Genomic DNA, 27,269 nt, shown 5'->3' on the forward strand with positions numbered 1-27,269 from the left:
GGAAAGAAGACGTCAAGCCAGTCTAAAAATATAATTTGTACTTATTACATAGGTATACCCTTATACTACATGACATAAACCACACATCTGTGTGTTAAAAATGACTAGCAAATTAAAAATATTGGTAAACATATTTTTGCATATTCGTAATCAGTGATTTTACAGTATATTATCTTAACTTTTTTTTTTTAAATTATTTAAAAATATACACGTGTCCATTACAATGGACACTGGAAGTTCAAAGAAAAATACATTTCATTATAATAAAAAAACCACTAATTTCTATTAAACATATAATAATAATACAAAATATTAATTAAATAAACAAAAACAGAAATTTAAATTCTTGATAATAATAGATTAGTAATTAAAATTTATATTACAGGTATAGTTATTTATAATGGTCATCAGAAAAACAATCATTTGTTTTTGCAAAGCATAAATGTATGTTGAAATTAGTGCATAAGACATGTGATTTCCCTTTACACTTTGATTTTTTACATGGAGTAACCTTTTTTTTTTTTTCTTATATAATTAATAATTGACAATAATTGATAATAGTTAACGGAATTAAAATATTTTTATCATATTCTACAGAAATTATCAATTCCTATTAATTTTAAATTATATTAGTATCAGTACACATTAAGTAGGACATAAAATTATAGTCATGTCCATTGTAATGGACAAGGATAGCGAAAGGGCTAGATTGTGCTAAATGAATGTGTTCTCCACTCTCCTAAATGACGCCACTGGCACAGTGCGTATTTTCTACGTTTTTCTAAAAAAATATTTTTTACTTTTTTAAAGTTAATCGCAAAGATATTATCTTAAATTTTTAACAGCCAGAACTATTAAGCCATTTTAATAATACTACTGCGGCTTTTAATAGACTCAGGTCCTTTTTTTTCTTTTAATCTAAAAACCAGCTTTATGCTCCGTTTAAAAATGTATTAGTTTCATAAATTTTCATAAAGAATTTACTGAAGTGATTATCGTAGACTTATTATTTCTGGTAACTGTCATGATGAAAACGTGTTTTAAGGTAATTTATTTCCCTTCAACAATAATATATACCAGGATCTTTGATTGGTGAACGCAGAAACATAATAATATTGTATACAATGTACATACGTCATACCTTTATATTGGTAACCGAAATATTGTTAGCCGTAAATCTTTTGGAAATAAATTTTACAAAAATGATTTATGAATACTTTTTTTCCATATAATAATACTAATACTAATAATAATAATAATAATAATAATAATAATAATAATAATAATAACAATAATAATAACAATAATAATAATAATAATAATAATAATAATAATAATAATAATAATAATAATAATATGTACGTGGCGTCTTACCTTGTACGTGCCAAGATTGTTGACTACACATGGAAGGGATGCATCTCTCCCTAGTGATACCGTTACATTAGGTATAGGCTCAGCGAAATTTGGGTCGTCCGTCAATACTGTAAATACACAATAATAAACTTATATAATTCGACGGTGTACTTTTAAAAACTAGTGTTTACAAACAATCACACATTGTTAGAGGCTTTAATAATAAAAGTTTGAAACTAGTTTGAAAGAATATTGGTAGGTACACAGTACAATTTTTACAACATTGCAAAGTTCAATATAATATACTTAAAGTTATTGATAAGCTATTAATCCACCTTAACATATATTGTATTTTGTGCATTTATAATACATAATTTTCTTAAATTGTGAATACGTTGCCAAGAGGTCAATAAATTAATACGCATCATTGGAGTGATAATAGTAGGGTTTTTCGAGTTCAAACCATTTCTAAACCATCTAGTTTATTTTTCATCATTATAATATTGTTCACTAAAATTGTATTATTATATTATTTATTTTTCTTATTTTTAACATTAAATATAAGTTTTTTTTTTTTTAAATAAATGTTTTTTTTTCAACATGGATAGTAAAATAATATGTACTAATAATGTAATATTCTTATATTTTGTGTCATATCAAGTTTACACAATATTACAGAAACAACCATAAGTAAGATAAAATAAAATTAGACTTTTGAAACAATTCTACAATTAATACTTTTCAAATAACAAACAAAATTAATAATAAATATACATATCAAAGTTTATATACCTTACTCAATCAAAATTATAAAATAGTATTTTCTCGGTTAGTATTAAAGATCACATTTCAAAGTATCGCTAATACAAGTATTATTCTCTTCAGTTCCACTTGTTATAATATATTTTGTATTTCACTAATTCAGTTTTTTTTTTTTTTTACTACATGGAATGTACAGATTTTAAATGATGTAAGTTATAAAAAAATATAAAAAAATATTTGTATAAGTGATTAAAATAATTTCACTCCGAAGTTAGTCATAATATAGTTTACTAAACAAATAATAATAATAATTATAACGACAGTTACATTATTATTATCGAAATGTATCTAATGTTATTAATATTTAAGGGGTACTAATGTAATGATGTTATATTATACTAGACGAACAACTCAAAACAAATAAGCTTCGTGAATTTGTGTAGATTCTTGGACCTAGCAATGAAACAGGAAATCAATGAACTGGAGACGAGATAGAGCTGAAAAAAAGAGCAGATACCAACAGAGTGCCCTAGATTCTACCCAGAAATATGAATTCAACGAGAGGGAAGTAATAAGTCTGTAGTTCGGTGCACGTTAGACAGCATAGGCATTCCTTGTGGAATTATTTCGGAAAAACGGATTGCACAAAAGTTGCTTCGCATTTCCTTGTTAGCCTTAGTTAAGTATGCGTTCTATATATATATATATATATATATATATATATATATATATTTTTTTTTATTCGTAAATGCTTAGTTATAAATTCACACATGATTACGGTATGGCCTCAATAAAAAATTAACTTCAGATATGACTGAATCTATAATTTATATGAGTTTAAGACGAATGCTTGTGTTTATACGGTACAATTAATCCATGCTTTATAACAAAATATAATTTAAATATTAAAAATTGTATAAAATTGTGATAAAAAAATAAAAAAGTGGTGTGAAGAAAAGGAAGTGGGAATTTTCTTGGTTGTGTCGCTAATCTTTCTAACGAATTCAGGTAGTGAATAAAATAATGTCTGAAAATTAACATTTTAAATAATGCAAGTTATTAAAAGCCAAAAACAATCTACAATCCGCAATAACAGAGCGGTTTTCATCAAAACGTTTACTCTGACTGAAACGTGGCTCATATTATTCCAGAATTAGTGTTATTAATATAAACGGATATGCACACCTACGAAATAGAGCAAACGTACTCATACAATATATTTGAGTGTGTGTTTGTTTATTATGCTTATGAAACGAAGTTTTATTTAATAATAATTTTAGATTTGCAATGAAACTAGGAGTATATCATTTTGGCCAAAAGAATTTGTCGTATACAACACACTTTGAGCTTGACGTATAAAACAGATAGTTTGTCAGTAGACTAATTTTCCAACCGTCAAAAAATATTCAGTATTAAAGGTTACTTTAATAAGTAATAAGCGAAAAATAAAGGTTAAAAAAGTATACAGTTCACAAGAAAAACATATACTCGTATTTTTAGTAAAAGCAAAATAAAATCAATTAATCAATCGGATCTGTTCCACACAGCTCCATGGAAAAGACCAACTCAAAATATAATTTGAGTATAAGTAAGAATCAAAAAAATACATATTTTCGTAGTAGAATAAGTACCATGGAAAATTGTTTATTTTCCGATCATCTCTCTTTTATACATTTGCTTAATCTAATTAAACATAATTATCGCTCACATTTTATTTTTCCGAATCAATTTATTTCTTATATTCTAAAATGCTTTTAATAACTGTTTTCTATTACGAAATTAATATACAGAAATATCTTGGATATACCGTGACCTAAATTTGGTATAGCTGATATTTGCTAATACTACAGATTGCTCTGATCATCACAACCACAAGAAATGTATAGCAGGAAATAATTGGCACGAACCATGTATTATGAACACTATACATATTTTCATAGGTATTTGAAACGTTATGTTTTATTTTCCAAAGTCGATAAGTCGGATAAGACTAAAAGGTTTCGAAACAAGAGCGACTTTCGGTTGACCCATCGTCCGAAGATCATCCCGTTTCCGTGGCCACAAGGTCTGAACGCGAAATGATGATCGATGCCACATAACACTCACGTGGTTGAACGAACACTTGATTACTATACTAGTAAGTACGAGTGGACGCATGTAATGTGTAAACACGTAATGTATGCCTCGTGATAGTTCATTCCAAAACAGTTTAATCTCTCGACTTTTATTATTCGTGCGTGAAGTGGTTGACAATTTGATGTACCCCGAGTTTTTCGGTGAAGTCGTTTGCTAAATTGGTGGGGTGGGGAAGGGGTGAATCTGGCAGGCCAACGACACAGGGTATAGCACGGAGCGTAGAGTACATCCGACAACAAAAGGACGCGCGCGCGCTCGACAATTCACCTTTATCCTTCCCTACTCTTCCGTACCGCGCGCTCGGTCTCCGGTTACCGGGGTGCGTACAGAAATGTCGTCAAAAGCAGCCGGTCGTCTACACCGCTCCAGCTCTCGTCGACAAACCTACTCTCCGCTCGTCTGTGTCGCGTTCCAGCTTGTAGTGACAACGCTCAGCTCATTAATCATACCCACACACACACTAACAAATATATAAGTATATATATATATATATCCGTGAATTCCCTGGGCTTTATTACGAACAAGTAATTGCGAGTTTGTCTGCCACCCCCTTCAGAGGGCTCTTCCACTTCGTCCTCTCAACGGTTCGAAGCGACGTTACGATCGGAACACGATCTTTGTATAATAAAACCGTTTTGTCGTTGTCCGGAATCGTTGAAAAGTCGCACGGTGGAAAAGAACAGATTTTCTCTAACAACGCGAAAGGGGTTAATTTAGTTCGTATAGAGCCGTGTAATAATAATCTAATACGATGTTAATAGTCGGTATATGTCACGTTCTCGCAAAAACTATCGTACACGTAGTTCGGCGTTGTACAATTTTATATTCGTATAGAAGACGGCTGCAGATAACAACCGGTCCGATGAAATGACGATATAATTTAGTGTTCCGCGCATTTATATTAAATCGATAGGATGAAGCCCTAAAAATTAAATTATTATTAATACACAACATAAATTAAAAAAAAAAAACAGTTCTTTCTACACTATAGATTTAAAACGACTATTTTGCGTTTATATTTCTGATCGTTTATGTTATCATGAAATACTTAGTCCGAAATAAAAAAAAAACTATTTATTAATTTTCACAAAACGTAAACAGTATACTAGGAAAAAGACGTAATATATTTTATGTATTTTGTCATCTATTTCGATGTAAAAAATATAGTTCTGACATGAAAACCAAGTATATATCCTTATTATGTTTTACTTCTCTGACAGTGGTACGGAAAGTTACTGGTAACATCGAAAAGTGACTTCTTAAAAGTATCTCTTGCAGAGTTCGATTGCCTGTCTTTCTTATAAGATACTGTGCGCAACTTTTTGTGCAATTTCATACTCAAAAGTTTGGTCATGGAAAAGAAAAAAAAATGTTATTATAAATCAAAACATTTCTTGCTTCGTTCAGAATCTAATATGTAAACTAGATTAATTTTCAAGTTTCTTAGTTCCTTGTTCAATCTCAAATAATATGGTTATTTTAAAGATGCAATAGTACATTTATACATTTTATTAAAATAACTAATGAATGCAAAATTAAAATGTATAAATAACAAATAACTTCCTACATTGCAACAATATAAATGTATGGTTAAAAAATATATACGAGTACATACATGATAAACGATGGTGTACAAAAAAAATTAAGAATTTTTATAATTATTTTTGAGTCATAAGAACTCTAAAATAATATATATAATTCTTCTATGAATAAAAGGAATTTCATATTTAAATATCAAAATAACTAGGCATAAATATTTTTTTTCAAAATATGTGTTTGAAAAAACTATGATTTCTTCTCGAAACATAGTTTTGAGATTTCAAAGTTATTGCTGTATAATACGTTTATTATAAAAATATAAAATTAAGACAAAAATTAAGACATTCGAATAAAAATAGAGTAAACCATAAATTAAAACTAAGAAAATAATTATGTAGTTTTATTATATATTTTTATATATATACACATATATATTAGTATATTTATATATACGTGTATATTAGTTTTTAAGATGTATTTACTATAGTCTTTTCAAAACTTCTATTTTTTCCTTTAAAAAACTGTTCAAATTTGATCAATGTTTATCAGTAGTAAATGGTTCGAAACTGTCAATCTTTCAAACATAAAATTACGTTTTTTTTATTGATATTTTTTGGCGGAATTCCATAGAAATTGAAAAAAAGCTTTGTAAGTAACTTACACACTTACGCACGTACGATGTCTGACCTAAGAAATCATTAATGGTACTTGGAATCGTGGGTACCGTTTTGTTACTCGTTAAACAACAAATTTCTGAATAAAAAAATATTCTTCCTTCGCACACAATATTAAATTGTAAGGAAAATATATTTTTCGTTTCACTGGTACGACACTAAAATAGTTATATGTTACTATCCGTAAATGTTTAAATGTTAAAAATAATATTTATGTGTGCGGGAATTCCCGCAAAGTGTCTCTGACGAGACATTATCGCAACTGCAGAATCCGGTCGATTGCCACACGTATAAATGGAAACCAAAGGATGAAGGAGGAGATATATAATAAAATTAATCAGAAATTAATTTATAACGAGTATTATTTGGTCAAGTTAAAATAAATATTAAACAAACTTGCGTACTAAAGGCAAAGAGGGGAGGAGCAACATATAATCAAAATAAAAATGTCCCCAATGGGCGCATAGCACGAATATGTTTTTATATAAAAATTGATAAATAAAAATGTTGACCTGTCTCAAGATGGCGCAGCGATGACTGGTAGAACGAAATGATCCACGTCCACAATAAATTTAGGATCACAGATGTATTATAGTGATGGGCGTCGTATAATATTAATAAGTACGGCGAATGCGCACTTATTAAAATGGCGGCGGAGGCTCACTTATTAAACGGCGACGAAGGCGCACGCACCACGTATACGAAGACGAATGCGTCATATAGTATTAAGAACGGCGAAGGTGCACTTAATAAACGGCGACGAAGGCGCACGCGTCACACAAAACGGTTGTTGCAAAAAAAAAAAAAAAACTTATACCGATCGGATTACAACCGGAAAACGAAAAAACATCACGAAAGTGAATAATACGACGCATTTCGGATCGTGTTTTACACTCCTGAGATGATGGCAAAGAAGGAGAAAACATATGTGTTCACAAATAAGCGTCACCAAACTAGTTCATGTCAGGAAATGCGGAAGTGTAACCAACTGTACCTCATTTTTAGTGCGTAATAGGACCGAACATTCTCCCAGCATTGAAAGACGTAGACTTTCAAGAAAATTAGAATAGCCCGTCTTGGAAAAAAGTCACCAGAATGCTTAACACTAAGATAACATAAAGTGCAAAAAAAAAAAAAAACTTAGGAATAAATGATCGATCAAGAGATGGACGAGTCGGATACTGGTTGTTTCATCAGTTTGACGACTGGACGTCTAAGTACACCATCTTGAGTGTGAATGGTTGCTGCACGTACAACTGAATCTTCATTGGGGTAAACTGCAATGATGCGACCTAATTGCCAATCCGTGGGTAGGCGATTTGAAGCTTCTACAATGACTAGGTTTCCTACGGATAAATTTGATATATACTGGTACCATTTGAGATGCCCTTGGAGAGTGGTAAGATATTCCCGAGTCCATCGTTTCCAAAACGTTTGATGGCACTGATGGAGTAGCTCCCAGCGGTCGAGGCTATTCATTGGTGATGAAATAACTTCAATTTCGGATACAGCTATGGTAGGTTGACCTATTAGAAAGTGGCCTGGAGTCAAAGCACATATATCATTAGGGTCAGATGAGTCTGATATGAGATCTGATAAGTCTAGAATTCAAGATCTCTTCTATGCGATTCATTAATGTTAACAATTCTTCGTGTGTTAGGATTTGTTTTCCAATCGCATGCTTCATATAATGTTTGACTCTTTATAGCTACCTCCCAGAGTCCACCAAAGTATGGAGCTGCAGGAGGATTGAAATGCCATTGACAAGGTATATGTGTAAAAACATTCATCTGAGTTTGATTATTCTGAAATGAGCTTTTAGTTGTCTTGCCGCTCCCACATAATTAGTATCGTAATTTTTATACGTATATGTCGGACGGTATACCACGGCGAGCCACAAATCGATCGAATGCAGCTAAAAATGCAGTGGATGATATGTCCGACACAATTTCCAAATGAACTGCTTTAACCGACATATATATATATATATATATATATATAAACAAAGCTAAGTACATTTTATTTTTGCGTGCATTACAGTGACGACTCTCTTTGGCTAAGAACGGACCACCATAGTCTATGTCGGTCTGCGAAAAAGGCCTGTTTTTTTGGACCAACGATGATGGCAAATTTCTCATGATTGGGTGTGGACGACATATCTTAAATCGAACACAAGTTACACAAGAAAAGATGAATTGGCAAATCGTATCTCTATCGGACAGAATCCAAAACTTTCTTCTGATCATTGATAAGACAAGTTTAGGACCGGCATGCAAGAATCCTTGATGGAAGTGTCGAGTGATCAATTGAGTCAAGTGAGACCTTTTTGGTAACAAGATAGGTTGTTTGGCATCCGAGTCCAAGGAAGTACTCGTGAGATGAAGATTTCGGTGAAGTGAAGTGCTTATTACTCGTAAGTATACATTAGCGGCATAATCATTTGATGATGCATATCCTATTAGTTGAATTTTCGTATGCGTTTGAACGTCAATATGTCGAGGAAGAATAATTAAATCGAGTGCTGGTAGTTCTCTTACAAACTGATCCCAACTTTAGTGAAGAATTTTTGGAAGTGGAGTGTCTCAATGCAGACCTAGTTTCCATAATTCTTGCATAAAAATCTTGGCCCAAAACAGTGTGGGTCCCAAGAAACTAATTGGATCGAATAGTCTGGCGATGGCCGAGAGCACATTCGTTTGGTATATTGTCCAGGACGAAGACTTGTGTGGTAAGTAAAATGATCTAATGATGGGTCCCAATGATGGCCTAAAACCTTCACACAAGTTTCACCTTTAGGATCCAATGACAATAATTTTGCATGATCTTTGGTGTCAATGTTCTCCAGGTTAATCAAACAGTTGCTTGTCCAATTTTTCAAGGTGCAATCACAATAATTCAATAAGCTGATGATGTCTCATTGAATTATAGACAACTTCTCTTCTGTATCTGCTCCTACCATGATGTCATCAACGTACATTTGGCGGATGAGAATGTTCTTCGCGGGTGGGAATTTCGAACCAGCCTGAGCATCTAATTCATGCAAACATCGGATGGTCAGATATGGAGCAGAAGTAACGTCATAAGTGACAGTACGAAGTTCATATTCGATCACCTCTTCCTCAGGAAATTCACGCCATAATACGAGTATATGTTGGTAAGCACAATCATTGGGTTTTAATAAGATTTGGCAATACATTTTGGTTATGTCTGCGGTTAACAGATAACGTTTTAACCTACTCCTCACAAGAATATCAAAAATGTCAATCTGTAACTTATTACCAGCTATAAGGACATAATTTAGCGATAAACCCGACGATGTAAAAGCAGATGCATCGAACATAACACGCAACTTTTCGATCTTGTTACCGTCACGTTTCAAGACAGCATGGTGCGGGATGAAATATTTTCCAGCCTGAGTCACTCTTTTCATATGTCCCAGAGCCAAGTATTCCTTCATAAATTGCTGATATTCAGCGTATAATGCTGGATCTTTACTTAGGCGGCTTTCAAGGTTGAATAAGCGTTTTTGCGCAAGTGAGCGAGTCTCACCTCGGCCATGGTTTTGCAAAAACATACTGGATGGAAATTAGGCTTGACTCTTCCTGAATTTCTAATGGTTTTGCTCTAATGATACCGTATCTGTAAATGGAAGTCCAACACAGAATCTGCTATGTTCATCACGCGTTGTCGTTTCTGAAAACCATTTCTCACATTGGTGGTCTTCAGTTATCTAAATTATTATCATTATTAAAAACTATTAATTCATTGAAAGTAAAGTTTGAGCAATTATATGATGAAAATGCCATACAAACTATTTTTTCATAGCCTACAGTTGTATTATATACTACACTGCTTTTCATTATTATAATAATGATTTTTTCATGGAATGTATGATAAATTATATGTATGTATGACGGTTTTGTTATGACGCGTAAAATCAGCGTAAACTCTATGAAGTTTTAATAATCAACGGAGTGCATTGAATATCATACAATATCATAACTAAGCAATATTTGAAAAGAAATATGACAGATAGTTTTTTTTTTTTTTACTTTAAAACATTTTAAATATTTTTAAATTTTACTTGAACATGTTTAATATTTTAAATTCTTAGATGAAATTTTCGTAAATTCAATAAAATCACTTTTTTTGTATTTATTTGGTTTGGTTAAAATATTATCTAAAATAAATTAACTTAAAGTGCAAAATGTTCATAACAATCATTGTAGTATTGCACGTTTTAACTCTGAAATTTGTTTTTCCTATATTTTTAATAATCATAACTATAGCAAACGTGTGTCACGAAGGACAATAATTTATAAAACTGAAACAATTTTAGTAGTGTATACGTGAAGGCACAGAGATAGTTTTCAATAATATAAAATTGATTGAACGTATTAAAAATAAATAATGAGACATTCAGATTCAATCTCCATTAATTTACCCATCGGACAGAATAATAGTCATGTTAAAGGTATATGTATAATAATATATGGATATTATTTAATCAAAATATTTTAAATCATAAAATCAAATGGATAAATATAATATTATGTCAATCGTATTTGTTCGGATTAATGCATTTGAAGGAAAAATACATTGAGATGATGTAGAAACGATTCAGTTCTAATGTGTTTATGTAAAAAACTAAAAATAATTTATTTGTTGGAAGTTTTTAAAATTCAACTTTTGGCTAACTGCACTAACTACAATTAATAAAAAGTTATATAGTAATAGGAATTGTCATAAAATATAAATATTTTTTTAATAAAAAAAAACAAATTATAAAAATTATGAACGTCGAGTACCTAGTTATAATTTAAGTAGATGTCTAAGCCTTTAATAAAAAAAAATATGTATTTCGGATTTAAATTAATTCTCTTCGTCATTATAAATATGAATTGTAAAATTAATATTTAAATACCATGGTAATGCTTTTTGACTTGTTTATATATATTAAAACATATTTAATAAATCAATATGAATAGATTAATTAGTATTCATATTATGATTAATCTTGAACCGATTTTAAACATGGATTTATTATAATTAAACAATGATTTTCATCGTACCTGCATTAGAACTACGGATTTTTGTGACCTATCGTTCTGTCATAAACCGATCCATAGAAATATGTTTGTGTTGTACACGTGTTTGATACCAGACAATTATTTAACTTTTTTTAATTCAAACGATGTGTTTATTGATATGAAACACAAATGTATGTAATTTTACCATGTACAATTTTAACAGCAATTGCAATACAATTCTAGCAAAAGAAAAAAAAAATGATTTTTGAAAAGAGGAAAAACCACAAAATATTTATATTATTTTCTCACGATATTTTACCAACTCGTAGTATGCGCAATATCTCGTGTCTACATCGTATTTTTCTCTACGATGCTTGCCATATTCTATCCGTGCGCGCGGGGTTTTATTGGTCTGCGGTGGCCCCGCATCACACACGTCCATCATACCACGCAACATCAACCTTACTAAAATATAATGAAATAGCGCTTGACCGTAAAATCATGACATGTAAGTAGGTACATATAAAATTATAATAATAATAACCATAACACGAACACCTAGCCGTGATCTAGCTTCGCGTTCTGATTATTTATGAGATCGTACTCGATCGATAAACGTCAATCATAATAAATATATAATTGTAACATCAGTGTGCGGCTGATTGATTGGGCTATTTATTGGCCTCGAACTTTTCTGTATTTTTACAATACGGCAAACTAAACGTTTCCTCTTCGATTCGCCTTTTTTTATTTTTTTTTTTTTTTTATCAAGAAAATTTCCAATATTTATTAAGTAGAAAACAACACAATAGCTAAACCGAACAAACGTTTATATAAAGTAACACAATATACGATGAGGGAATCTATCCATTGATGAAACCCTTCAGAGCTTGAATATTTACATTAACTTTTTTTATTTACAAAGTCACAATACCAGACATTTTTGATACCACGTGATGGGGAAGGAGAATTGTCCTGTAAGTATTTATAGTGTTATGAATTATTTTCATAAAACAATATTTATTTCCGTTCTACAAGTTCATTTTTAGCAATTTTCTACTAATAACATGTGTACTTAATAATCAACTGTACAGTGAATATTTTTTAAGTGTATTTTTTTTTCTAGAATATTGTTACCATTAAACAGTTTTCAATTAAAATGATATATTAAGTAGTATGCAAATGTTTATGAGGTTGCACGTGCGCATGTGTGCGTATGCATGTAATTATTAAAATATACAGTTAATACATTTTTTTTATAATTATATGTTAATATTCGTGAAAAATATTTTTTCACAAAAAAATTTAAATCGTTTAGATTTTAAATTAAAAAAATTTCATTTATTATTGACTGATATCTTATTATACACTTAAAATCATCGTTGAGATATAACATATATTTTTACATATTGTTCATTTGTTTATCTAATATTTATACTAAGGTATGTTTACACTCATGCGCTTTCCACTTAAATTTTCAATTCAACTTGCATTTCAACATTCAATTCCGCTTTCATCTAAAGCATATCTTAATTGAATGTAAAATATGCTTTTATCTGTTCACATTAGTGATGTCGCAAAGCAATTGTCCAGGTTGTTAACAAAAAACTTGTCGGATTCACATGCACTTCCCGGTGTTAGTGTGGCTTACTTAATTATTGCAAATGCAAATGAAAGATGTAGGAAGAAACGTTTTTTTGTGGGTAAAAAATTATTTAAAAACTTAAAATTCCGGAATTATAAATCATTAGAAATTAGACGAAATATTTTATTTAAAAACTTTACACGAATGTCCAAAGCAAATTTTTACTCGATATTAAATACAATCGAACTATAAATAGTAAAACAAAGCACTAATTTTATAGATACTGTTCCAACTAAAATTAGGTTATTAATAACGATATGATATTTAGTTACCGGAGTGAAATTCAATATAAAAAGCACTGCGTGTTGAACGGATTCCCATTGAGCGCGAAAAACTTTGCGTTGTAGCGTGCATCACGAAAATGTAGCTGTTGAACTCGAAAACCCTATTGTTAGCTTTTTTGCTCAACTCGTGGTGCGCTATGATGCATACATCTGACGTATAAAAAAGCGCACAGGTGTAAACATACCATTACAGAAATTATATTAATATTGAATTCAATATTCCATGGTTGCAATGTTATTTCTTCGGTTTCATAATTTTAAGTACAATTACTAATAAATATCAAGTATACTATTAGTATACGTATATTATAATTATTAGTATACGATTAAATCGAATCATACATTATCAAATAAATTATATTTTACTGTTAAAATTTTAACATTTTCCTCTCTTAAATGGTTCATCGTCTTACTGCCTACTTTGCAGTATGTTTGAATACTCAAATCCAGCTAAATGTAATAAATGACCTCCATAATGATTAAGAAATACCATAGCAAAAGATGAAATCATGTTTTAAACTACTTCATAGTATATAAATTAATTATGCGATATTAAAATATGAAAACAAATTATTGTCCAGTAAAATACGTTAATACGTCATTTTGCTCATGGCTATTTTATTGTTTTTTCGTCATATTAATATGATATAAATTATAATCTTTTATGATTTACAGCGAAACATATTATATTTTATATGTTGGTAATAAAACAGTTTGTCTGTTGATAAAATATAAAAAAAAACATAGAAATATTATCATTGAATATGAACATACTCGTATAATATTCACAGTCCGTAATAAAATATGAATGAAATAATTTTATTTTTACCAAAGAAAAAATATAATTGTTAGCCGCTGAACGCCATTTTGTAAAAAAAAATATTTATCTTTCATTCTCCTTTTTTCTTCTCGAGTTAGGTCAATTTCCTCAGCAAAGAGTGAAAGGAAAAAGGATAGGTACTACTGAACAATGTTAGAGAGAATGTCATCTTTCGATTAAAATGTTCCCTTGGTTCCTTACGTTCTTCTATTGAATATTATGTCTACAAAAAAATAAATATATATTGTTTATACATATTGGTTTTAATTTTGACCTATATCCGTAGTACCATAATATACCCTAAAATATATTTTTTAATGTAATTTTAAGTATAAGTTTAAGTTAAATGAGTCAAGTGTGGACTTCTTCTTTTAATTATAATCAAACATACACGGTTTTTATAATATATTACTAGTTTTAAGTATAAGTCTATCTATAACTAATTAAGTAACTATTGTTATTCTTAAATTTGTATCTTAAATTATCACATTGTTATATCTTTATTTACACTGTACTTGAGCCTTACGACGTTTATATTAATAAATAAAAAAATAAAAAGTATTAAGAGTATAGTTGCTTTAAATGTTATTCTATGTAAATATATTTATAGAAATATAAGTTTCAAACATGAAATATCATCAAAATATTAATAGTTCGTGGTGTTAAGTTTTAAATGATACCCAGATAATGTTCTAAAAATGGTTAAAAAAAAATATCTTACGTTTTATTTTATTTATTATTAATCTATCTTAAGTAGTTACGTCAATTTAACTGTTAAAAATAATAAAATTATTTATTATTTGTTAAATTCATAGTTAATATATATATATATAAACAATTTTTTGAGTTTGAACTATCAGTATCATAAAAAAAAAAAAAAATCATGTAAAATAATATAAGAACATAATGATGAAAAATAATAAACATGTAATTTTTATGTCAATTTCTAAAAAATTAATTAAAATAGAACTATTGAAAAGTTACAAAATGACCAAAAAAACTAGAAATATAGAATAAAAATTAATTTCATGTATTTTGCTGAAAAACATTTTAAACTAGAAAACTATCGTTTATGATGTTAAAAAAAAAAAAGATGCGAAACTCATCAATATTTATTTTTAGTTATTACACTAACAGGTTGTAGAAACAAATAGTCAATATATATTCTCATTTCTTGCATATTGTTTTCAATGATAAAACGTTTGTTTCAGTTATTCCTGGGGAAGGGCTTATATTTTAATATACGAGTATTACATTTACGTTTATATGTTCAGAATGAACTTACTTTAGCTACCGAGACTTCGGGGCTTAAACGAATCAGTCTTCATTATTTTGATCAAAATCAACCAAATAATTATCGATAGTGCTAAACAACAGAAAAATAATTGATTTGTTAGAAGTAAAACCATAATTTTGTTTACAGGTTCAAGTGTAATGTATATTTGATTACGCTTCACAGTGGTTGTGTTGTTCCTAACTTAAGAAGATGCAGAATATCATGTTTAACTATCAACTAAAATATAATTCACAATAATCTAGGCTTAACATTAAGAATGTTTATTACTGTCATTTTACTGATGATTCACAAACATGAATAACAAAACATTTGCAAACGAGTAAAAATAAAAGAATTTATTTACTAACTGCGAATCGCAGTTGCTTTACTTGAAGCACCAATCCAATGGTTAATTCGAGAAAAATACATTACACGTACAATTAATCTTGTGTTTTTACTATAGGTTCTAAGACTTGAAAAATAATGACAATAAATCTTTCGAGTTAGTGAATTATAATCCTTATTATCCCTATTGTGTCACGTATTATACAGTAGTCCATCGTTGTCACAATTATTGATTGGGCCCGCAATCCTAAATGTATTTTTGTTATTAATTATAAAATGTTGTATGCCGGGTATTAAGCTTAGTAATTGTCTACTGTGTTATTTTGTACAACGCAGTGAACTATATTATTAAAATATATATCGCTGTCAATCTGTGTCATTTGTTATTTGGATAACATTATTTTAACTTCAATATGTATAATTAAACTGAGTTCGATCAGCTGGTATTACAATTAATATGATATGATCGATTACATTTATTTGTTTCAAACATAGATTTTTAATACATAATATAACCAATGGGTCAAAACGTTCATAACCTATGCAATAAATTATTTCTTAAGAGTAACAACACGTAGAATAAATAATCTTTTATCACTCTATTATCAGTAAAAAAATAAATAATTTCGAATAATATTAGAAACTTTAATCCATCAATACCCTATAATGAAATTAAATCGGCTCTTGAAAGTTACAAATTTTCTGTACTTCAACTTACAAATGTTATACAAAAGCAAGTTTTCCCTTCACTCTTTAACCGAGATACGTAAGCTACAGGGTAAACCACTTGTAAGCCTCCTGCTCTAAAGGATACTCCAACCACTTGTACTTTAAGCCGGTGAAACCATCCAGCCAATTACGGAGGATGCTAAATCCACAAGGATCTTTAACGCCATAGTAAACTTTTTCTATAAAAAAAATAACTTTGCCTCAAACAGAAATTCTTAGAAACTCTCATTGTATTAAGCAACCTCTCTGATATCTCCATACATGATACATGACTGTTGACCTTAACACATAAAATAAAGTAAATAATTATTTCAATACCAGACACTAGTTGATATAGAAACGATATAACCTTTATAGATTTTATTATTTAACTGACCGTTTTTATAGTGAAATTTTAAAAAAATATTGATATATTGTATTTGAATATGTTTAGTTAAGGTTATCAGGTAAAAAACAAATTCAGTTATATCATATTTACTCCACTAAAAATATTAAGAAAAATTTAATAAGTTCCATTATCGTATCAGATCATATTTTACATCAAGTCGTTCTTATTGTTCGTTACGCATGACAGATTGTGAGTGATTTCAAAAAGTAAAAAAAAAAAAACAAAAAATAAAATTAAAGTTTAAATTTTATTCTCTTCTATAGTTAATTATAACTATTCAATAATCTATTTTTAAATATATTTTTTATACGTTATAGTATTTTATATTAACCAATCAAGAAAAGCAAAAAAAAAAAATATAATAATAATAATAATAATAATGAATGGATAGTACAATACTTTTAAGAAACATTTTAGAGTCAGTGAATGTTTGAAGTGAAGTCGTCATTTAATATCAGAATTTTAATAGATTTACTTGTTATTCATTTAGATGTGTATTCAATTTTCAAAACGTTTGTAATTTTATGAGTTTTTAGTTTTTAATATAATTACAATAAAAAATGTTGATATTTTTAAATGCTATTCAATCCATATTGGCGGTATTACTGAATTAGGGATACATTTTTTAGAATAATGATTTATACTGATCGTTAACAGTAATAGTTGAAGTTATAGTTACAGTGTTTTAATAAATTCTTTATTCACAATGGTAATTATGACTTTCGTTCATGTGCAAAATATGAAAATACTAGTATTCATTGATTTTGTTTTATGACAATTTTGTATTATAATAAAAGATATTTAGTTTGAGATAAATAAAAGTATTCTGCTCTCAACTATTATCACACTGAATGTAAATAAGTTGTAGTATAAACATTTGACAAATATTTGCTATTATATAATTTATAACCATGTACAAATGAAAAACAAAAAAAAAGATGTATTAAAAAAAAAAAATAATAACAATAGCCGATTAAATAAAAAAGAAAAATATTTTGATTGTTAACATATTTACGGATCGAGGAAATAATAATAAAAGTGTGATTGATAAAGGCATTTTTATTTTTGGCAGCTTTCTTGATAAATAAAACTAATACAAATCATAATAATATCATTTGATGTTATTCTCATCTAATGCGAAAACAGTGTTGAAACGCTTCGTTAAAAAATGTAGTTGGGATGAATTTAAAGAAAGTAAGTAGAACTTAATCCTGAGATCCACCCCACGTGGTGTAGTCTAACGGATGCGTGTTTAAAATGAAAACGCAGCGACGACTCTTATAACTTTATATAGTATATAATCCACGAATTGATATTAAAATGCCAGTAAATCGAACCGATCGCAATGTAACTTTTACTGAATATATATATATATAAGTATATATGCGTGTGTGTGTTTATAAATAATGGAAGAATAAAAAATGTTGATCCTTTTAAAGGTTCCCACATGTTGTGAACGTAAAGTGAAAAAGAGAGGATAGAATTGGCGTGAGCGCGTTTTATCTCGTAAAATAAATTACCAACCAAGTGTTGGGCTTGACCCCTTTTTGACCACTGCCCGTAGTCTCAACGCTTTTCCTTCTCCGACGTAATATGTGCTTCCCTCCCCCATTCCACAACACAATTGCGGTGGTTGTACACCGGTGGTGTGTGTGCGTGTGTGGTGTGTGTGTTTCCGAGAAACCGCACCAAAAGAACTCTTTACCTGTTTATGATCTAAGGCGAGTGAGAGGGGAAAAGCTCTATAAAGAGATACTTTTTCCATAACCGGTAATAGAATAAAAGTCACATATCATTTCAATATCTTTATTCACCGACCTGCTCCCCGAACCATCCTGCAACCTTTGGCCTATATCCGGCATTTTGCTTTGTCCTTTTTCCCTTCGCCCCATCTCTTTACATCGATGATTGTTATTATTATTATTATTATTTTGGATTTCGGTGGAATCGATACCGTTTTTATTGTAACCTTTTTACGATATTCTTTTAATTCGACGTCACGGTTCGAAACCGTAATAACGCAACAAACTCTTAAAGTCTACTGTTATTATACTTTAAAAATGATTAAATAACCATTGGATATTAATCCATTCGATAGCTAGCACATGTAACCCTTTCAAAACTTGAACGTATTTTATGTGAAAAACTGAAACACTCGTAATGGTTACTGCAAAAGTTTAAAATAAATCTTAAAAACGGTTTGAGATATTATCAAATAAAATCGTTCAGAATGTGTTATGGTTTTAAACAAAGATACTATGAACAATTTTATACGTTAGTCAGTGTACGTAATATTGTATCTTTCATTTGGTTTACTGTTCGTTAAATAAAAACACAAATAAATAATAATAAAATGTACTTTTCGTTTGATCCTTGAAATTAACATATCCAATCCATTAACAAATAAATATTAGTCGCAAAAAAAAGTTCGGTAATCATAATAACAGTATGAGCAAATCATTTGATATTTAAGTGTTTTCACTTTTTTTTTAAATAAAACACAAATTGTTCTATCTATGAATGTAGTAGTCGGTCGGCCGCTGCGCGATTCTTAACCGATGACGTTGGGAATTGATTTTCGTTTATTGAAAATATTTAAAAAATAATAAACAACAAGAGAACAACGGAAATCGTGTTCAAGTGGGAGGGACCGAACACATATTTCGGTTCGTATGTTAAATAATGTTGAGTTATTTTCAGCGCGTACCTTCCAATGTACATAGACGAACGCGTGTGCAACCCACGCAAACGTAAATTTGTGTGAGTAGATGATGGCAAGCGTTTGCGGTAAGGCGCAAACCTAAGTGATTGACGTATTAGCATTCAAATAAAAAGTGTTGGAAAATAACAAAAACAGGAGGGGAAAAACAAAGTGAAAAACGTTGTCAATGTGTGGAAGGAATTATTGCTGACAACGGTAAAAAAAACCCCGTCAGAGGTGAATTCGTATAAAAATATACACCTTTATTATAAGTAACGTAGTAAAAAAAAAAAGATAATGTTGATTTTCAACTTCTTTCCCTCTACCAGTCAATCGTTGCCGGCCGCGCATTTGTTTTAGTTCACCTGCTGTTTGTTACCTTATTTTTTCTCCACGTTTTCGATTTATATGTAAACCCGAATTATTTAGTAGGTTAGGTTAGGTGACGGCGTCTTCGAGGTGTTGGGTGTCCGAATTCCCACGGACGTGGACCTTTTTCTTCGTATATATACTCATATACTCACCAAGAAACAAATAAAGTTCATATGCTACTCTCTCTATCTCACTCTTTAAACAGCACAGTACAATCTTCCACTATGTCACTTCTCTTACTCTTTTCCTTCTGTTTATATGTTTGCTCTCTTGCAGATATTTTTGTTCCCGTTCTCTTCTTATTCATCCTTCTTCTCCTTCTCCTCTTCTTCCACCGCATCTCACATCGTCATTCTTACTCTCTTTGTCGTCCTATCTTTTTTTTTTTTCCGTCAACACCCGGTACATACACGTACACGCCCCAGTAATATTTCCCGGTGAAGTCGTATGGGTTTTCGAGATAAATTCGAGGAAAAAAGAAAAGCTTCTTCAGAATAACGCTGGTGCCCCGAAGATATTTACGAGTCCAGTCCCTTGTTTATTCCAACTGAATACGGACGGGCCAAGTGGAACGTCTGTGTATACCACAGGGTGTCTTCGTCGTTGTTTCTCGTTACTCGAAGTTATATTTATATAGATAGATACGCTAGCACATGTGATAACATATAAACGTATACAAATACGTTTATTATTCGCGTGAGATTTAAATGTGTGGTTATTTTTATGGTTTTATCCTTTCCTTATTAAGAAACACTAATTTTCCTGGTTGATTTATGTATGTAGAGAAAAAATTGTTTTCACTTTTAATTCGAAACCGTTACTATGACTGCATACATAATTTTTTTGAAAAATAATTGACCTTTGTCCTTGGAACTAAATAGTTACAACGTATATTATCAATTTCGTAAAAAAACAGATTATAAGTATAATTTATGTTTTACGTGTCAATTACGAAACCGGCAGAAATTTTGATTAGTTTCCAATTTAATTGTTTATCAATATCTACAACCATATCGCTGTCATTTTGGTTTTTCACGAGAGTTTTAAAATAATTAAATACATCATAATATGGTATGCCGTTTTTCGATGGTTAAAATTTCGTAAATTATCATATGAATGTCAACGATAAGTGGTTGTTATACTGATCGAATTGATTATCCTTAAATTATATTAAATATTTTTTCAATTTTCTTTTATCACATTTACCAATCTTGTGGTTTGCATGTACATGCACACGCGTATGTGTCTATGTTCCGTATTGCGTTAAAATCCTTTCCTAACTGAAACTAGTATGTAGGTATTTAAAGGTTAGGAGAACGGTGGAGTGCACCCTCATTATACGGAGCCTCCCTTTCCATTTCGATCCTAAGGAAAACTTGATAACAGTTAACCGCATAACGATTTGATACCAGATATATATACGTGTGTGTACATCGACGTTTGGATAAAATAAACGAATATTCCGTTTCACGCATATTACGTAACTATACATTATTATGAACTATTTATCAGTGGAAAACCTATTGTTGGATGCAGAAAAAATAATACTAATCATAAGTTTTTAGTGACACAATGTCGCGCGCATACTACGGTCCGACTATGAGTATTGTTTTTAAAATATAGTAGTACTGTTTTTCGATATATATTTTTAACGGTCCAACGTCGGCGCATAAATAATAATGACAATCGTCGTGCTCTCAATGCTCGTAGCGATACGTGCACGGCCTGATCACGATATGATTGTGTACACACCCGCGTGTACGTCAACATTTCGGCCCGAATTAACGATGTGACCAATATTATATACGATCAACCCGCGTCGTTCGACCCGTGTATGCGATGGTCAGAGTGCACGTGATGCGCTGTAAACAGTTTGGCGTAGGGCCAGTGCCGGATTACAATAGGCAGAGTAGGCGCCCACCTCATTCATTTAAGGGACCCTATGAAAACAGATAATTATGTTTTTTTATATTTAATAATATGTTTTAATTCATAGTTTTTTTTTTTTTTTTTTAGAATCGTTTAAAAAAAAAAAAAGAAACAATGTTATAATTAATTAATTTTTGTTGCAAATAAAAAAAATTAATAAACATGATTTTATTTATTAATAATAGTTGGTTATTATTAAAGCTGTTTATTTTAATTATTCGATAGTAATGATAAAGATGTACGTAAATAATATTTTTTTTAGGGCCCACAAATGTTTAATCCGACACTGCGTAGGGCGTATCGGTTCGGACTTTGACGCACAAAACATCACGACCACATAGACATTGCGCGTGGAACGTATTTTATTTGGAAACAATACTTGCTTATAAGAGCCAGCGTGACGGAGCGGAGCATCGGAACGAAACGCAGTTGGGCGCGAAACAATTCGAAAGATAAACAGTCGAATAACATTTTATTATTTTCATATTATTCAAATGCGTGCCGCCGCTTACAAGTTGGTGGTGTAGCGTTTTAAATATTTCTGAAACTGTACGGTTATTTTATTTCTGGAAACGTATTCAATTATACTTTGAAATCAAAACAATAAAATATCATTTCGTCCAATGTAAATACACTTTCTCTAATTGTTATTTAAACGGAATTCATTAAAATTATTGGGTCAACATTTGGGCCCTAGAAGATTTTCTACGAACACAGTTTGCGAATATTGTTGAACAATAGTTCATCAAACGGCCATTATATTATACTCTGCTGCATCTCGAATGAAATTTATCGTTTGTGATATTGATCTACCATCACGCAATAATGTAACTGTTGTATGTTAGTTACGTGTTTGTTATTCAATTTTCATATTATCATATTACTTAAGTAGTTGGAATGTGGAGGTGCAATTTTGTTCAACCAATTAGCGTCGATTGAAATTTGAGCAATTTTGTTTCTCTCGGAAGGTTTAGTCGCATTTACATTTAAAGTAAAATCAATTAAAGAAGACAAAACATACACAGTTCAGTTTTCGTTACCGTTTAATTGTTGAACATCGATTGTGTAAAAAATAAATTTAAACTAGCTTAATATTATTTGTTTTTTTTGTTGATTAAATTAAAGACTTATCGAAATCTAGCTAGGGAATCTATCGAAAATCTAAACATTTATAGTAAAAACTCAATATTTCGTGTATCTGTAGTTAAATAACTATTGCACTTTGCCACCGTTTTTTAGGATAAAATTTAATTTGATTTAGCGGGTTTTGGTTTAATCTTAACAAAAACGTTAAGAAAATAATTAAACATATTATCATCATAAAGATATAATATACGAGTATATATAAATATATATTTTACTTAGCAGGTTTATAATTCAGTAGTCGCTCCCCAGATCGTATTGTAACAGATTTCAACTCTATCTATTAATATAGGAATTATATTTATTAGTTATGAAGAGAATCGTGGAAAATGTTTAAAAATATATTTTACAAACATCATGTCACACAAATAACAAGAGTTTATAGTTTTTAGTCATTGAAAACCCGTGAAAATATTTTAATAGGTTCAGAATATGTAAATTATATTGGTAAAATATGTAAATATATAATATAAATGAATAATATTGCAGAATATAATCATGTTTGCGATAATTTATTGCTTTTTGGTAATTATTCATTTTGTGTATAATATTGTCGATCTTTACTTACGTATTTTTGACGATACAAACAAATACAAAAGTTAATTTTTTAAAGATATACAATAATTGTAAAAAAAAATGAAATTATTTGTAAATACATTAAGTCCTAATGAGATACACACAATACTACTGAAATATGATACATACATACTTTAACTTAATTAATTTTAAACTTTTTAAGCTTTTTTAAAAACTTCAACCATTTTCATAGTGTTATATTATGACTATTGGTTTAGCAAAAACCAGTTATTCATTTCATATGCGATTAATTTGCTTATTCTAAATAGAATCATAATAATTTTGTAAGTAAATGAATTCATTGATGTGTGCGCGTTTGAAAGTAATTTAGAGTTTATTTACTTATTTTCAAATATTAACATTCATCAACTAACCTAATTTATAAATTACTGTATTCCCCCTAAGAGTTTTTTCTGTAAAGATGTAAGTGAGATACTCTCGCGTTAGTGTATTTCCACAATATTTAATAATAAACAAATAAGAAAAAAAAAATTCTTCTGCATTTGAATTATTCTGTTAATTTGGGTATGAACGAAAATTAATTCGCAATATAAATTACTATTGTTTTTATTTGCACGCATACGATATTGAAAACGGTTACAGCTCGTTTGCGCACATTTACCTTTTTTACAACTCGTTTGCGCCGCAAAAATGCACAACTCGATTGCACACATAATATATTATATTTTGACTTCCTGTGAAGAAAATCCCTAGTATCACAACTCGTTTGCTTATTATAGTTGATTATTATACTCCTCATAATTATAAGGGGAGTAGCCGAATTTGTGCCCATTTGGCCAATTTAGTTCCCGTTTGAAAAAGGTATTTCATTGGTATAGCTGAATTGGTTCCCGTTTGAAAAAGGTATTTTATTAGGTAAACCGAATGGATTCCCGCTAGTGTACAGGTAAAATAGTGATAATTTTAATTTTTAACACAATTTACCTTCACTATTAAAAATTAAAATCCAGCGTGCCAGTGTATAGAGAGGCGTAACACGTTTTCACCAAAATTAGACCTTTCCTTTTTCCACCAATACCCGTTTCCACCAAAAGTGTATCTTTTCCTTTTCCACCAATATCCGTTTCCACCAATGAGATAGAATACCTGTACTTTTTATGAGTTTTTCGGATTGATGTAAAATATATATAAATATACCCACAATATAATCAATGTATACTGTACATTTATTATCTTTAATTGTATATTAAACCGTTATCGTACTTATGCATGTACTCATATCATTAACCATGATAATATCTAAATAATCAAATACTTTATGAACAAGTGAAAAGATAGCACAGTTCAAATAGTGCATTGCAACTGTGTGTGTGTTAAAATAAAACGTAAATTTTAAAATTTATAATTCTATGATGGCTAAAGTTATTGAAAGTAAACGTGGAAATAAAACACTAGAACTAAACAACTTTACATTTTTTATTGGATCAGTTAACAAATATTAAATAATTATATATATAGTTATAATTTACATAGGTATCGTTACCATAATTTATCATTTTTTTCACCTTTTTATATTTGACCATTTTTATAAATAAAATTTAACATTTTCCAACCTATATTGTACGGGTATATATTATACAATGACTTTACATTTATTGAATTAATAATATATGTTAAATAAAGTTATTTCTGTGCTATAGCTTTTAATTTAAGCGTAGTATACAATTTTTTTGGAAAAAACGTGGTCAATATCTCATTTGGTGGAAACGGATATTGGTGGAAATTGGAATGATACACTTTTGGTGGAAATAGGTATTGGTGGAAAAGGGAAAGGTCTACTTTTGGTGAAAACGGGCATCGCCTGTATAGAGAGAAAAAACAAAATTTTAAAAGCTCTATGTGCGACATATAGACATAATTATTATATCGATAAGTATAGAAATATAATACACTATAGATTTCTAGAGACTAGCAAATTATCGATATCAAGATAACGATTGACACTTTAAACAGCATTCAGACACTGAATTATCATATATTAAATTTGGAAGTAATAATCAAAGGAAACTTATTAGCAAACAGGAAAGAAGTAACAAACATATGGAAAATTGTTTGATTGACTACATTAATAAAAATATTACAATAATTGAATATTTAAAGACAGTTAGCTTCATATTTACAAATCAATTGTTTTAAATTTTATTTATTATATTTTATTTATTGTATTTAGAGTGATTCCAAATCAACGATTTAAAATTGTAGATATTTCATCATTTTTTTTCATAAACATTAACACACATTTTTAACCAAGCATACTTTAAAATTGACAGTCCTAAGTCTGTAAAATTGAGAAGGAAAATGTGTGTAATTAAACGGGAACCAATTCGGCTATACCTAATAAAATACCTTTTTCAACGGGAACCAATTCGGCTATACCTAATAAAATACTTTTTTCAGGCGGGAACCGATTCGGTATGTGTGTTTGGAGTTCGGGAACCAATTCGGTATTAGTCATTATGAGAGTTTGTTAATTTTATTATTTTGTTTGATTTATTATCAATAACACTCGCAGAACATTTTTTATTAGTGCATTTAAAATTTGAACATTGACTCATTAAAACATGGTATTCACTAAATTTATAATTATCAATATTAAAACATCGTTTTCCTCACTGAAATTCAAAAATATTAGAAATTTCTACGCCCTATTAAAGTTTACGTCGTCAATACATTAGTCACCACTGTACCGTCTTTATCCATAGTCCATACATATCGAAACTTTACTAAAAGTTGTTTGGAAAATCCAAATTTATATAATCTACAGTCTACACAGTCGATTATAAGATAATGTATTTGATAATTTGTAATGCAGTCTATGACGATATATGTATACACGTGTTATATGTGTGAATGAGTCGTGCGCAAACGAGTTATCTATTTTCAAATAAAGGACTGATTTCGTCGTGCGCAAAAAAAGTCGTCGATTTTTAGGTAAAAAATTTTGAATGTGTGCAAAGGAGTTTCAGCGTTCTAAAACATATTAGAATTTAATTTCGTACGTTCAAAAGCGATTTAAAATAAGTTACGCTGAATTACAATCGTCGTCGTTGAGTGTCGACGCTTTACGTTGACACACGGATATATCTTACGATTTTCGGCGATAAGTCTTATCCATATCCATATTTCAATGTGATTGTAACAAAAAATGTTTATTACAAAAATCGCTTGAATGCACGATTGGGTAAAAAAAAAAAATATATCTTTGCAAACACACCATATAATAATTATTTTTAATAAAACATTTATGATCCCGCCGATCACAAAGCGTATTATAAAATTCGTCTGTCTGTTATAATTATATATTTCTTAGCCGCGGATCCAGATATATTTTTTTAAATGGGACCATAAATATAACCACAAAATTAATACGGATAACAATGTAAAATTTAAATTGAATACAAATTAATTTTATTTATTCACTTTATTTAGTTATTAATAATGGTATAAAGGATACATTTGTAATGAAAAATGCAATCTTTTCGATTTATCACATGCAAATTAATTCAGAATTTTTTCAGGAATTTTCATTAATTTTTCATTACTTAT

At 29.6% G+C, this 27,269-nt stretch overlaps 1 protein-coding gene across 2 annotated transcripts in view; it reads right to left on the bottom strand.

Annotated features, from left to right (window-relative positions):
- Positions 1 to 27,269, bottom strand: part of LOC112693360 (lachesin) — a 134,366-nt gene that overhangs the window by 67,230 nt on the left and 39,867 nt on the right. For both annotated transcript variants that reach the window (XM_025568376.1, XM_025568375.1), the window contains exon 2: positions 1,375 to 1,481. In XM_025568376.1, the coding sequence (XP_025424161.1) occupies positions 1,375 to 1,481 (107 nt within the window). The remainder of the gene's footprint in view (positions 1 to 1,374; positions 1,482 to 27,269) is intronic.

The sequence above is a fragment of the Sipha flava genome, unplaced genomic scaffold (genome assembly GCF_003268045.1).
Source record: "Sipha flava isolate LNK unplaced genomic scaffold, YSA_version1 85_pilon_pilon, whole genome shotgun sequence".
Taxonomy (NCBI): Eukaryota; Metazoa; Arthropoda; class Insecta; order Hemiptera; family Aphididae; genus Sipha; species Sipha flava.